Source organism: Heptranchias perlo, chromosome 14 (genome assembly GCF_035084215.1).
Source record: "Heptranchias perlo isolate sHepPer1 chromosome 14, sHepPer1.hap1, whole genome shotgun sequence".
Taxonomy (NCBI): Eukaryota; Metazoa; Chordata; class Chondrichthyes; order Hexanchiformes; family Hexanchidae; genus Heptranchias; species Heptranchias perlo.
The window spans coordinates 60505679-60521342 of NC_090338.1; the positions used below are offsets into that span (position 1 = coordinate 60505679).

Consider the following 15664-nt stretch of genomic DNA (forward strand, 5'->3'; position numbering starts at 1 on the left):
GTGCCTCTTGAGTCTTCCCTTGTGCTCTAAGATTATAGAGTCCTAGCAAGTTATTAAAAGGCATTACACATTACAAAATGTGTAATGCCTTTTAATAACTTGCATTTTTTAAAAATTTGTAACAGGACGCAAACTGATTGCTGGAGTGTACGTGTTAATATTGCAGTTTCCATGGAAGCTGAACGTGCTCAGATTGCAATTCACTTCCATAGATCTCTGGTTGGTGACCTTAATTTCAGGAAGTGTTCACTTACTGGCATTTAATTAATCTATTAAGTCTTTGTTGCTCCTGGCTGAGATGGTGTGACCCATCAACAGTTTTGCAACAAGCTGACTTGGTTTCTGAGGTTTTTTTTTCGTTTGTTTGTCTTGTGCTTTTATCATTGAACTGACCATGACTTTACTCCTCAGTCATTACAGAAAATTATTGAGGGCCTGCAGCAGCACCTGATTCAGGAGAAGCAGGAGAAGCTGTTAATGGAAAGTGAAATCAGGCAAAGCGTTGTCAATGAGATGATGGAACAATACAATGTCATGGAGAGACACTGGAGGTAGATATTGCTGGGTATAGAGTGTGACACTGCTGCCCACTATGGTTAATTTTTAAGTAAATACTGTTTTAAAAGTATCATCAAGGATTGATAGAGTATAGAATATGTTGTACTGGACTCATCCAAACTTGTTTTGTATTCTGAGGTTTGATAATTACTCAACTGAGATCCATGATGAAAAGGCATCACTGGCACCTGGTGCCGTGCCTCTTGTCTGTGGAAAAGAAAGAATTGCATTTATGTAGCGTTTTTTACATCTTCAGGACATCCCAAAATACTTCAGTCATTTTTTATAAGCAAGTTCCCACAAAAGGAAACCAGTTAATCTGTTTTTGTTATTGATGGTTGAAGGATGAATGTTGGCCAGGGCACAGGGTGAACTCCTTGCTGCTCTTTGATGGGGTCTCTTGTGTCCAACGGGGCAGGCAGGTAGACAGCTTCAGTTTAAGATGGCACCTCCAACAGTGCAGTACTGAGGGATTGTTGCATTGAAGTGTTGGCCCAGATTATGTCTCCAGCCCTGGAGTGGGGCTTGAACACATGACCTGACTCAGGCACGAGTGCTATCACTGAGCCAGGTTGATGCTCAAAGGGAGGCTTGAGCCCTTTTTTGTATCCTGGGTTTAGATGTTGGGACTTGTGCTGTATTTTAGCTTCCTTTATTGCTGGATATAGTTCAAATGCAAGTTTGCAATCTGCCCTCCTCTAATTTTTTTAATGTACCTGAATCTTTTTTGAAAATTTTACATTCTAGTTAACTCTGACCCTGCATGTGTATGCAATTCCTTGACCGTTTTGGACTTTGGGTCTCACTTGTCTTGCAAGTGTTTTTTTTCCATCCTCTTTGGTATCTGTAGAGATGCACTTTGAACCCAGTTTTTAATACTCCACTCCACCGGTATCTTTGTTTTCAAGCCAATTGAATTGACCGTGACTTTACTCCTCAGTATTGCTGCCTTGTATTTTGCAATGAAAATCCCTTTTGACCCCCTGACCACCAAAATGCATATTGTGAAGGAAAACATGTTCTTCAATTTATAATCCAGTTTCCTGGGAGGGAAGGCAGTATCCTTGTGGGAATGGGATGAAATTCAACCATTTGTTTACCCTCTCAGAGAGCAGCTTGAAGAACAAAAGGATCGTCTGGAAGATGCCTTTGAAGCGAAGATGAAAAACTATCAAGAGTATGTGAAATTTTATTATCAGCTATCCTCCGCTGAAGAGGAAGATTCTGATGATTCTGATGACTCTGATGATATGTGTGATGGTAAAGCATTGGTAAGAAATCTCCTGTTACTTATTAATATTGTCATGTCTAGAATAATCTGGGAAGCATTAGGTCCTATTTTGGTTTATGGAGCAATGAGAAAAAGTCAAAGGAATGTAACAAATACTTAGAACTGACTGTTGATAGGACTGAATGACTGACAGTGCTAGTTTCCCAGGGAGAGAGCACATTAAATATCAGTGAGCTTCCCAGTGACCCACTGAGTTTATCTATTGAATAACTGAGCCATAGAGATCAGGAAAGTCTTGGGATTGGTATCCTGTCTGTGCTGTACGAACAACCCCTGGGTTGCGAAGGAGAAAATCCAGTAGGCTTTCCGCTCCTGATCGTTACCCAACGATCCTAGCTGAAAATGAACATGGATGGGGTGTCTTGGCTGCAGTGACCCTCTAGATTGAAAAGTCATCTCGTTTTTCTGACCGGGCTCACACTTGAAAGTCACCAGAGGTTGCTTGGTACTTGTGGAACTGTCCTCCAGCAAAGAATTACTATTTTCAGGAGAGAGGAAGAGAAAAAAATCCTACTCTTAAATGGCCGCATTGTAATGAGCCTCTTCACAATTGACATTTTGTGGTGATCACATGCTGGCCTGTGTGGGAACAAATGGAACAAACTTGTAGGCATAAGACGACTCTACCAGATAGGATGCTGCTATTGGCCCCAGAGTGCCTGAATTATAGAATGGCTCAAGATGGTGTAGATTTGTATCTTTTAGATTCGTCACTGCTTGTAGCACAATATTTTGAGTTGTTGATAGGCAGGACCTCGCCCCCACACCCCCCCAAAAAAAACCTATTAATTATTAGGATGTTTGTTTTAAACTAGAAATTGGAAAGCACTAAGCTTTTCAATAATGAATGATAAAAGTTTAGGTGGCTCACAAAGATCAGCAGAGTGTGATTTTAATATCTTCAACTACCAGCCAGTTATGTGTTCCCAATATATTATTTTTTTAATGGGAAGTGTTACTGTGGGCAGTGTGGGAATTGGAGCATCCTTTGACTACTAGTTCTTTTCTAGAAGAATATAGAAAGGTATATTCCACTGTGGGGATAGATACTGTTCAAGGAACTGGGATTTGGAATTAATTGGCTACTCCACTCAAAGTATCAGTTGAAACTAATGGGCAGGTTTTAACTCTTGGACGGCTGGCTGGCGGGAGGCTCGATCTATATTGAGACTGGACCTCGTTACCATGCTGCTGGTGAGCAGCATGCCCAGCAGGCGAATATCAGGCGATCCCAAGGCTGACCCGGTTGGCAAGAAAGTAGGTCTGGAGTGGAGGGAAAGCTCAGGGTGGCATCAGTCCTGCATTATTCATTCCTGATCCCACAAGTTATTTTGCACTTACCTTTTTTGGGCCCCTTACTCTTCACCGTCTGGTACAATCAGATACTTTGCCCAGTTGTTCCTTGATGTGTGTGGGTATGGTTCTGAGTGAATACTTTGTATCTGTCTTTGGAGAAGAGGGGGATGACTCAGATATTGTAGTTAAGGAGGAGGAGTGTGAAATATTGGATGGGATCAACATAGTGAGGTAGGAAGTATTAAGGGGATTAGCATCTTTGAAAGTAGATAAATTGCCAGGCCTGGATGAAATGTATCCCAGGCTGTTAAGAAGCAAGGGAGGAAATAGCAGAAGCTCTGACCATCATTTTCCAATTCTCTGTGGCCACAGGCGTGGTGCCGGAGGATTGCTAACGTTGAACTGTTTAAGAAGGGAGAAAGGGATAGACTGAGTAATTACAGGCCAGTCAGCCTAACCTTGGTGGTGGGCAAATTATTGGAAACAATTCTGAGGGACCGTATTGATCATCATTTAAAAAGGCACTGATTAATCAAGGACAGTCAGCATGGATTTGTTAAGGGAAGGTCGTGTCTGACTAACTTGGTTGAATTTTTTGAGGAAGTAACAACGAGGGTCGATGAGGGTTGTGTGTTTGATGTAGTCTACATGGATTTCAGCAAGGCTTTTGACATGGGATCCAAGGGAAAGTGGCAAGTTGGATCCAAAATTGGCTCTGGCAGGAAGCAAAAGGTAATGGTCGACGGGTGTTTTTGTGACTGGAAGGCTGTTTCCAGTGGGGCTGTGCAGGGCTCAGTACTAGGTCCCTTGCTCTTTGTGATGTATATCAACGATTTAGAATTAAATGTAGAGGGCATGATTAAGAAGTTTGCAAATGATACAAAAATTGGCCGTGTGGTTGATAGTGAGGAGGAAAGCTGTAGACTGCAGGAAGACATCAATGGACTGGTCAGGTGGGCAGAAAAGTGGCAAATGGAATTCAATCCGGAGAAGTGTGAGGTAATGCATTTGGGGAAGGCAAACAAGGCAAGGGAATACACAATAAATGGGAGGATACTGAGGTGTAGAGGAACAAAGGGGCCTTTGAGTGCATGTCCACAGATCCCTGAAGGTAGCAGGATGGGTAGATGAGGTGGTTAAGAAGGCATACAGGATATGTTCCTTTGTTAGCTGAGGCATAGACTACAAGAGCAGGGAAGTTATAAAGGAACTGAATAAAATACTAGTTAGGCCACAGCTAGAGTACTGGTCTGGTTACAGTTCTGATCACCACATTACAGGAAAGATATGATTGCACTAGAGAGAGTACAGAGGAGATTTAGGAGGATGTTGCCAGGACTGGAGAAATTTAGCTATGAGGAAAGATTGGATAGGCTGGGATTGTTTTCTTTGGAACAGAGGAGGCTGAGAGGAGATTTAATTGAGGTGTATAAAATTGAGGGGCCTAGATAGGTCCTTCTTATTCACTATTTCCCTTAGCAGAGAGGTCAATAACCAGGGGGCATAGATTTAAAGTAATTGATAGAAGGATTAGAGGGGAGGTGAAACCAGAGGGTGGTGGGGGTCTGGAACTCACTGCCTGAAAGGGTGGTAGAGGCAGAAACCCTCATCGCATTTAAAATGTACTTGGTTAGGCACTTGAAGTGCCATAACCGACAGGGCTACGGACCAAGAGCTGGAAAGTGGGATTGGGCTGGGTAGCTCTTTTTCACCACAGCTATTTTAACTCTGCTACCGCTCCATTTCTGCCGGGCGGTCGGTCTACATTAAAATCAGCCCTTGAGTTTCTTATTTCTTCTTCTTCCCCAACCCCACCCCACCCCCCACCACCTCATTGCCTTGTCTTGCACATTGTTGCCTGAGATGTTGATGGAATTGTTCCTGGGCTTCAAGGTTAAGTAGAAGAGTGTGCTTTTTCCCCGCCTTGCTGCCTTCTCTTAAAAATGGGTAGAAATGTGCAAAGGAATATTTTTATAACTTTATAATGATGACTACCAAGAAACCCTGCTATAATATTGAAGACCATAAGTTTATTCATCAATAACAGGTGATCTCTTAATTTTTTTTAAAGTGCTATGGCTCCATTTCTGGTTGGGATACTTGTTTTTATACTCCTAGAAGAATACAAGTGGCTGTAGTCTTTAGTAATAGCTCCTTGGCCTCAACTTTTTTTGTTTGTTTTTTTTCCCTCCAAGTCTAAGAAAATCAGTGAACTGGAAGCAACTATTCAGCAATTGAAAGCAGAGCGAAAGTCTTCTGGCCGGCCGACAAGGCAGTCTGCTCGCTTGACCAGTACGAACCTCCATAATGAACTGCAGAATCTGCAACTGGAGCTAGTAAATGTAAAAACTGAGCTGGAACAAAGCAAAACTGAAGCAGCGTTCAGTGCAGAAGGTGAGTGCACCCTGGGGCTGGCACTAGTGTTTGTTAATCTTAGCAAATAATAGATGAGTAAAGAGGGGAGAAATGTCGGGAGAAAGAACCAATAGATGATTTGTTTGTGTTCAGTGCTACTCTGAGCATTTCTACGGTTCAAAAAAAAAGTAAAAAATAACTTGACATGGTTGGGTGGGTGGAGCCAATTTCTCATTAAGGCCTTGTTAATGGCCAATAATGAATTGATGCAGCATTCCCAGGCTGCGCAATCTATTGAAATGTGAATATTTTACTCTAGTTAAGATTAACAAATAAGATTTCAAACTCAACAGAACTGAATAATAAGAATTTCTTAGAGAATGCCACTGGTGAGTTCATTGTAGTGGGGCAAAAGAGGAAGGCAGCTGTCAACTTCAGGTACCATTTTGGGTAACAGATATGTTGAACAGAGTCAAACACTTGGACATAGTGGATGAGGAAGCTCTGACTCATTGGGTAGGCTGTGACAGGTGAGCCACCTGGACCATGAAAACCTACAGGATAAGTGAACCATCCGCACTGCACAACCAGTGGCAGTGAAGGCCACCACTGCCGTAAACTTATTATCCTGCAGGGACTGTCCAGGCACCTACAGGTAACACCTCTGTCGTCAGTCACTTTGTCCACTGAAGCCATGTATTCCCACACCCCACATTGAGAAAATCAGTATAAACCAGTTTTTATTTTGAATATCATTAAAACTCAAGAAAAAAAAAAGCAAGGGACTTATAAGGAACAGCTAGGCTAAATGACAGCCCAAAATTATTTACACAATTCATAGGTGCCACTTTTATAGGGCTCGTCATCAGACATTCAATTAACCCTAAAATGTATTTTTTTTTAAATTACAATGTAGTTGAAGCTGTGTTTATTGTTGTGGTTTCATCCACTTAGGTACCACTATGAGGTTGGAATATTTTTTTTTAAATGTTGGAGATTATGCACAAGGGAACCGTTGTAATTTGCTTTTAGTAAGCAGTGCCTTGGTGTGTGACCTGATTCGGTCTATGATTGATGACTTTGGGGATTAGTGTGGTAATTGTGTCAATACACTGCTGTCCTTGCTCCATACCCAACTAGGAATGAAAGACTGCTATTTGCAGTAGTATAAAAGAATATGGTCCTCCCAGCAGTATCTCATATTGATCCGAGTTTTTTTTTTAAAAATCCAAATTACACAGGCTTGGATTTCAGTGAACAATAGGTCCAGAGTTATACCTGCATCACATCAATGATGTCAGCATGGTACATACAGCATGCAGTGTACATGCTGACCTCACCGATTCAATTCACGCATGTTTCCGGCTGGATAGTTTGGTAAGAATACAAGAAGCCTTGTCTACTTTTCTGATTTGGGTGGAAATTGGTTTATACTAATTTAACCACCCAAAACAAAATCTGTGAATTTATTAGTGGAAATGGGTACAAACTAATTTTAAAGATCCTGACCCACATTATGTAAATCTCAGCAAGAACCAGTAGCAGACCAGGGATTACGGACAGACATTCACAGGTGCACAAGAATCATATTCACATGTTCTTTCACTGATCTCTGCAATTGGGCACTATTTTCTTTTGCGTGTATTTAGTCACTGACTACTATATATCATCTCTGTTTTATGTTTGACATTTGGATAACTGACAATTTATTTCTGCACAATGATAAAACAACAGACTGCCGATTAATGAATTAAGCTTTGTTTTCAGTGTTTGTTTTGCTGCCACATTTGCCTCTAGTGCGCTATGAACTTTTCAGTATTTAGTTGTGGATGTAATCTATTAAATGTTTCCCTAGTTGAAAAGCTAGGAGTGAAGTATGGCAGCATGACCAACTTGCCAGCTGCAGGTGATGTAGAAGGCTGTCTGCCTGTATCTGCGACTAGCCTTGATAGACCTTCATCAGTACCAAGGCTGCCACTGCAGTCACTGCATTCAGAACTGAGAGGTTATACCTACCAGGAAAGATTGAGCGGACTGGGGCTCTTTTCTGTAGAAAAGAGAAGACTGAGGGATGACCTGATAGAGGTCTTTAAGATTATGAAGGAGTTTGATAGGGTAGACGTGGAGAAGATGTTTCCACTTGCAGGGGAGTCCAGAACTATGGCTAACAAAAGAAATTAAGGATAGTATTTGATCCAAAGAGGAGTCATATAAAGTTGCCAGAAAAAGTAGCAAGCCTGAGGATTGGGAGTAGTTTAGAATTCAGCAAAAAAGGACCAAGAGATTGATTAAGAGGGGAAAAATAGAGTGAGAGTAAACTTGCAAGGAATATAAAAGTGGACTGTAAAAGCTCCTACAAGTATGTAAAAAGAAAAAGATTAGTGAACACAAATGTCAGAGATGGGAGAATTTATAATGGGGAACAAGGAAATGGCAAAGCAATTAAACAAATACTTTGGTCTGTCTTCATGGAAATGCTAGGGTACCAAGGGACCAGTGAGAAGGAGGAATTAAAGGAAATTAATATTTTTTTTAAAAAGTGCTGGAGAAATTAATGGGACTGAAAGCTGATAAATCCCCAGGGCCTGATAAACTGCATCCCAGAATACTAAAAGAGGTAGCCATTGAGGATTTGAGTACAGGAGCAAGGATGCCTTACTGCAGTTATACAGGGCCTTGGTGAGACCACATTTTGGAGTACTGTGTGCAATTTTGGTCTCCTTTCCTAAGAAAGGATATACTTGCCATAGAGGGAGTGCAACAAAGGTTCACCAGACTGATTCCTGGGATGGCAGGACTGTCTTATGAGGAGAGATTGGGTCGACTCGGCCTGTATTAACTCGAGTTTAGAAGAATGAGAGGGGATCTCATTGAAACGTATAAAATTCTGACAGGGCTAGACAGACTGGATGCAGGGAAGATGTTCCTCCTGTCTGGGGGGTCCAGAACGAGGGGTCACAGTCTCAGGATACGGGGTAGACATTTAGGACTGAGATGAGGAGAAATTTCTTGACTCAGAGGGTGGTGAACCTGTGGAATTCTCTACCACAGAAGGCTGTGGAGGCCAAGTCACTGAATATATTTAAGAAGGAGATAGATAGATTTCTGGACACAAGGCATAAGGGGTATGGAGAGAGAGCAGGAATATGGTATTGAGTTAGAGGATCAGCCATGATCATGTTGAATGGTGGAGCAGGCTCGAAGGGCCGAATGGCCTACTCCTGCTCCTATTTTCCAAGTTTCCATGTAACTAGGGGCCATAAATATAAGAGAGTCACTAATAAATCCAATAGGGAATTCAGGAGAAACTTCTTTACCCAAAGAGTGGTTAGAATGTGGAACTTGCTACCACAAGGCGTAGTTGAGGTGATCAGCGTAGATAAATTTATGGGGGGGGAAGCAAGATAAACACGAGGGAGAAAGGAATAGAAGGATATTCCGATAGGGTGGGAGGATGCTTGTGTAGAGCAAAAACACCAGCATGAACCTGTTGGGCTGAATGGCTTGCTTCTGTGCTGTACATTCTATGTAATTCAGAAGTGGTGCTTTCTGTCACTTGTACATGGCTGTATGATGGCATAGAGCTGCCACTGAGCTGCAAGACAAACGGCTGCTCGTGTTCCCGGATGCCATTGGTGGGGGTATCTGATCTGCGTGAATGTAGAACAGTGATCATCATAGGTTTTGGAATCCTCCATCATGGTTGCTGTGCTGCTCTTTGTACCTCCTTGCATGCAGGGAGTGCAGCCCTTCCCCCACTAAAAATGTGCTTGTTTTACTCAATCACTATACTTCCTAGCACTTGCAGAGCCTTGCCCACGAGGCTGCTCTTTGCTGGAGTTCAGTTTCCTTCAACAGTTGCACAATATACGCAGATGGATTGCTGAGCTTTGATATTGGTGATTAAGCAGCTTCTTAGCTGCTTGAGGAGCACTAAGGAATTGCAATTGCAGTCATTACGATACAATGCCATTTTTTCATTGCAGCAACATTGCGCCCTCCAATAACGTTTGAAAACTTGCTGTGATCATTTTGAAATTAGCAAAATGACATTCTTTTCTCCTGGGTTTTTTTTTGAGAAACCAGAGTTAATTTATTAATCTTGTAGCCTGTTCTTTGTGCACAAAGGGGAAACAAAAACAGGAATGGCCTTTTTTTACATGTCCCTCCTGGAGGTGAGTTTTGTTGACTGACTGCACTAACATAAAACTTATTGAGCTACTGATGGAACTTAACTGCAGGCTTTAATGTAATGAGCATTCCCAATATCCAGTTTTAATTTTATTTTCCCTTGCACAGCAATTTTAATGGGAATAGTTGCCATTTACTGTGAACTCCGTTCCACTGTTCAATTGCCCGTGACCTGGGGTTGTGACTCGAGTGGCTGTGTAAGCCATCTTTGCCTGTTTGGGATCAGAGTTCTGGTACAATTTGTGTACCTGTAAGTTGCAATTAACTGCTTTTGTCACTAGATTTTGCAACTGGCTTGAAAAGCAGTCTCTATTCTCCTATCCACCCATTAAATATCACTGTTAAAGTGGATCTTGCACATATAAACCGTTTCAAATTGAATGTTTGGCATCTAGGATTGTGGGAATTTCCCATTGCAAAATAACTACATGTGCCTTTGGAATTTGAGTCATTACCCAGTTTAGACTAAAATATGCTTGGTGATAGCTTTTCACAATCAGTTTTGAGATGCCCATAAGAAATTGGAGCAGGAGTAGGCCATACGGCCCCTCGAGCCTGCTCTGCTATTCAATAGGATCATGGCTGATCTTTGATCTTAATTCCACTTTCCCACCTGATCCCCATATCCCTTGATTCCCTTAGAATCCAAAAATCTATCCATTTGAGCCTTGAATATACTCAACAACTGAGCATCCACGGCCATCAGGGGTAGAGAATTCCAAAGATTCACAACCCTCTGAGTGAAGAAATTCCTCCTCATCCCAGTCCTAAATGGCCGACCCCTTATCCTGAGACTATGCCCCCTAGTTCTAGACTCTCCATCCAGGGGAAACAGCCTCTCAGCATCTACCCTGTCAAGCCCTCTCAGAATCTTATGTTTCAATGAGATCACCTCTCATTCTTCTAAACTCCAGAGTGTATAGGCCCATTCTACTCAACTTCTCATGGGACAACCCTCTCATCCCAGGAATCAATCTAGTGAACCTTTTGTTGCACCGCCTCTAAGGCAAAAATATCCTTCCTTGGGTAAGAAGACCAAAAAAGTACACAGTACTGTGGGTGTGGTCTCATCAAAGCCCTGTACAATTGGAGCAAGACTTCCTTACTCTTGTACTCCAACCTCCTTGCAATAAAGGCCAACATACCATTTGCCTTCCTAATTGCTTGCTGTACCTGCATGTTAACTTTGTTTCGTGTACAAGGACACCCAAATCCCACTGAGCACCAACATTTAATAGCTTCTCACTATTTTAAAAAATATTTAAAGACGCACTATTTCTCTGCCATGTTACAGAATTGAAGCGATACAAGGACATGGTCGAGCCTCCTGCTGGAATGAAACATCTTACAGTCGATGCAGACCGAAAACTAGAAGAAGGTCAGAGGGTGAGTGATGTATTTCCCGTTTGGTCTAATCGAGCGCAGTGGGTTATTTCTTGAACATTTTGATTCCAGCAGACTGCTTAGAGAGATTTTGGGTTCCTGCACAAAGCTGCTTCATGGCACAACTGAGGCACTATGAGGCATCCATCTCAGCAATGCTGTCAGGGGAGGGAGCCTAGCTGGAATGCTTGATGTGCTCACAGATTCCCTAATAACCTGATTTAATAATATTTCCTGCACCTCTTGTTTCATTCTTTTGGCAATGATCTCTATTAATGTCTCTTCATACTAATTTTCAGAATGCAAAGGCCCTGCAGAAAGAGCTGCAGAAAATAGAGCAGGCAATGCAGGCATCGGAGAGAGCATGTTGCCATAACACCGGAGCAGAGAAACTACGGCGTACTCTAGCCAAATGTGAAGACCTAATGGCAAAACAGGTGTGTTAGCAATCGTCTTTTGACTACAAGTCAGTAGCAGCACCGAGCCACATGGATCTTAGTTCAATGCACAGATTTTGCAATCTTGACCAGCAACGGATAAATTTTCAAAGCATTTCTTCAGACAAAATTGTTTTTTTGGGGGGAGGGGGCAGAATTTGAGGTTAGGAGTCACAGAACTGGAAAGGCTGATTTTTAAAAAAAATTTGATTCTTATCTTTTAAAGTTGAAGTATAGTTATAGAAGAAAATTGGTGAAAATAGAGAGAAAATTAAACTCAAAGTTATCTGATAAAAGAACAAATTGAGCAGCAAACAGAAACCAGCTGAATCAGATTGGCCCACAAGTATTACAGTGCACTATTCAGTTAGTGCCACACCATTCTATATAATGCTGTTTTCCCTCAGCTCCTGAGAATAGCATTGAATCGAGGGAGAGATGTATTTCATTTGAACGTGTATGATTACCCATTATCTGTCACTCTTGTAATTGTTCCTTATGCTGCATAGTTGCAGATTGGATACAGACCTTTTTGTGTAGAAAGTTGTCCAAAAATTCATATGCCATAACCATCTGTGAAACTTCATGTGCTGTTCCTGTCAGTGGAACCCAGTCCCAAGCAATGTCATTGGCTGAGGCTCTGTCCTGTTTTATATGTATAAATTTAAAATATAGATTATCTACATGTTGCTGGAACATTTTATTAGGCTGTGGGAAATGTCACGTTTTGTCTGTTGGTAACCTTCTAGGAATTTTCTATCTTTCTCTTTCCAGCATTTTTAAATTCATTCTCGGGATGTGATGCGTCACTGACAAAGCTGGCATTTATTGCCCATCCCTAGTTACCCGCAGAGGGTGATGGTGGGCCACCTTCTTGAACCGCTGCAGTGCAGCTGTTTGATATATCTCAGTGGTTTGCTAGGCTACTTCAGAAGCTAGTATGAGTCACATGTAGGCCAGAACGGGTATAGACGACAGGTTTCCTTTCCTAGAGAATATTAGTGAACCAGTTGGGTTTTTACGACAATCCGACAGCTTTATAGTTACTTTTTAGAGACTAGCTTTTTATTTCCATGTTGAAATTCTTAATTCAAACAAACTGCCATTGTGGGATTTGAACTCACATTCTCTGGATTATTAGTCCAAGCCTCTGGATTGCTAGACCAGTAACATTACTACTATACTATCTCTGATATACCTACATTGTGCTGTGCTCTATTATATCATGATGTGGAGATGCCGGTGATGGACTGGGGTTGACAATTGTAAACAATTTTACAACACCAAGTTATAGTCCAGCAATTTTATTTTAAATTCACAAGCTTTCGGAGAAGCTTGTGAATTTAAAATAAAATTGCTGGACTATAACTTGGTGTTGTAAAATTGTTTACTATTATATCATGTAATATATTAGGGTTGGGACAAAGAAACTTATGCTAAAGGCAACTTTGGAACAGACTTTTTCTTGATCTTCCCCTGCTACGACATCACGAAATGAGGTAGGCAGCATTCTCTAATCAAGGTGTTTTGGCCCGAGAGCATGAGAAAAAAGCTGACTAATAACCAAAGTGTTGAAGGAACATATCTATACATGGTATTGTGGTAATTCATTAGAATATATTTGCTTTTCAAGTGCTCAACGGGGCCTTGATTTTTAAAAATGGCTGTAGGATTGTACAGCACACTATCTTGCATAACTCGCATGGATGTTAAGGAGGAATCTGGGTTCATGCCTAGACCCAGGTAATTTATCTTCAGGTGCTGGCTCTTGCTGTGGTATGAGCCCTCTGATACACTGTCGAAGTGGCCATTCTTCATGTCAGCAGCTTATTTGATCATTGGAGGGCATCACAGACAAGCCCCATCCAGTCACTGCCTTGTGTCCACGCACATACCTTTTCCAGCAGGAGTCACTGGTTAGTGTTGGGATTTGCAACCTTGGTTGTTTCTTTTCTCTTTAAGGGGTGCTGAGTCTAACTGTGCCTTAACTGCTGCCCTGGCTGAAAATGAGTTCAGCACAAACCAGAAATTAAAACTGGGGCCTGCCAGCCTGTATGGCTTAGTGCCTGGCAGTGCTTTTACTCACTGGGCCTTCCACTTGTTGAGTTCCTGGTCCCAGCCATGTTGCTGTGGGAAGCTGTTCATCAAAGAGCACGCATTCTGCAGTGAGCGGAGAGTTATCCCTGCGCTGAGGCTGCATGGTACAACTTCAGAATGGTTCGGGTAGGAGACTGTGAATAGGTTCCCCTATACCTGCTTCTGGCTGGGAATGTGTCTGGCAAATGTTTTTTCTTTAATTTTGGGATGGGTTTGCCCTCATTGCCCTTCAGTGCAAGTACATTTAGGACATTTTATTGTCACTGTAGAGAACTCGAAATTAAAGAGTCTTTCTTTCTGACAGGATCACACCTTGGCAGAGCTACAGAAACTGATGATTGTGTTAAAATTGGACCTGAAGAGAAAAAATGCATGCATTGCCGAGCAGTATCACACAGTCCGCCAGCTCCGGGAGGGTCCTGGCTGCAACAAGCGTCGTTGTGCTGCCAATATTGAAAATCAACCACCCCCGGAGAAGAGGCCATTCCTAACTGGGCTCCTGACCCCACTGAGGAGTGCCCAGCAGCAGAGCAATAACACTCCCTCCAACTATATTCTGCGATCCCGAGCAAGACTGGACAAGCCATTTCACCTCTCGAGTGCAAAATATCGAGTAAACTATTAGGGGAAGTTAGCTGGTTTTGTAGACCTTTTTTATTTTTAGGAAAGCATTTTATTTGGAAATTAGTTCCAATGAAATATATTTACATGGCAATGAGTTCCAACATGGAAATCTGACATTTCACGATGGTAGTAGTGTTTGCTCTGTTTTTATAACCTTGTGATAATCCAATTTTTGGCAAAAGATTTGTGAGTGGAAATACTAAGCCTGGAGATTTGTGCCAGAAGTTATACGATCATTGGTTACATTGTAAGTATCTTGTGCATTATGCTGCTCGAAGAATCCACTCTTCAACCTGTTTTTTTATGTCCAGCCAGTGTTTGCTCTTTTGTAGCTGTTTGTGAAATGTGGTTTGAAGTCCTGCTCCACACTGGAGTTGGCCAACAAAGTCCAACAAGAAACAGACGACTATTAATGCACAAGATGTTTTGTAGGGAATATAGTGTGTGACTACAGGTAGAGCCTGTATCTTCATCTGTCCTGACAGATTAAGAATACCAAAGATAAGTTTTTTTTAAAAAATCTTGGGATTGAGAATTTCCTTTGTGGCCTGTTACCACTCTATAGAAGATTTAAATGGTTTTGTTTGGGTAAAGTATTGGATCTTGTGTTGTATTTGAATCTGCTGTATGGAATAAGAGTGGCTTTTTAACCAACACTTTTTTTGTCTCCTTTTGTTAAGCTATATACAGTTCATATCAATGTTACTAATATTTCAATTAAGCCATATTTTCATAACTGGTGTGCTTCCTATATATTCCAAAGATATTCTCTTGAGGGGAAAGTTTTGCACCAAAAATGTAAGTTCAGTCTCAGTGTCCCTTTTTTGAGCTTCCACTTTCCTTTCCTGAAAGTTTGAATAATTCTGTTAGTGCCTTGTATATTGCTTGTATTGTAAAATGCTTTATAAGTAATGCCTCCATATGGTTTAACACCAGTGATGCTTACACTAATGTAACTTGTAGAGCTTTTACTAAAATGGCAAAAATGTGGACAGTGGTACAACAGTTTTAAAAATGCAGTAAAGGTGCTTTTGTCAAAGTTCATGTGATGTTCATATTTATTTTTAAACCTGATTAAAAATACAGAGCCCAAGTACAGAAAATGTTAATGGGTAGTGCAGTACTCGCTGTGTGTATCTTTTACAGTTCTACTGGGCAATATTTCTTTATTTCTTTTTTCCCCTGTTTTGATTTAAGGCAGTCTTGCTTAAAAACAGATTGTCTTCATACTTAATGTGCTCCTTGGGAGCCATTGTGCCTGACGTACCAAAAAAATGGAGTAATAACATTACATAAGTAAGCTGATTGTTCACGCTTACACTCCTGCTCTGATATTATGAACAGGGCAGTTTCTGCAGAGCATGAGAATGTATGTTGTGCTTGACTGAGTTATTTGGTGTATTCCATAAGGTTAAATTTGCTTGTAAAATTA

At 41.4% G+C, this 15664-nt stretch overlaps 1 protein-coding gene across 2 annotated transcripts in view; it reads left to right on the top strand.

Moving 5' to 3' along the window:
* The window catches only part of kif20a (kinesin family member 20A), a 54746-nt gene extending 39475 nt beyond the window's left edge, over positions 1–15271 (top strand). For both annotated transcript variants that reach the window (XM_067996487.1, XM_067996488.1), the window contains exons 13-18: positions 412–551; positions 1667–1829; positions 5341–5539; positions 10986–11077; positions 11374–11511; positions 13913–15271. In XM_067996487.1, coding sequence (XP_067852588.1) covers positions 412–551; positions 1667–1829; positions 5341–5539; positions 10986–11077; positions 11374–11511; positions 13913–14233 — 1053 coding nt within the window. In that variant the 3' untranslated portion in view covers positions 14234–15271. The remainder of the gene's footprint in view (positions 1–411; positions 552–1666; positions 1830–5340; positions 5540–10985; positions 11078–11373; positions 11512–13912) is intronic.
* The last annotated feature ends 393 nt before the right edge of the window (positions 15272–15664 follow it).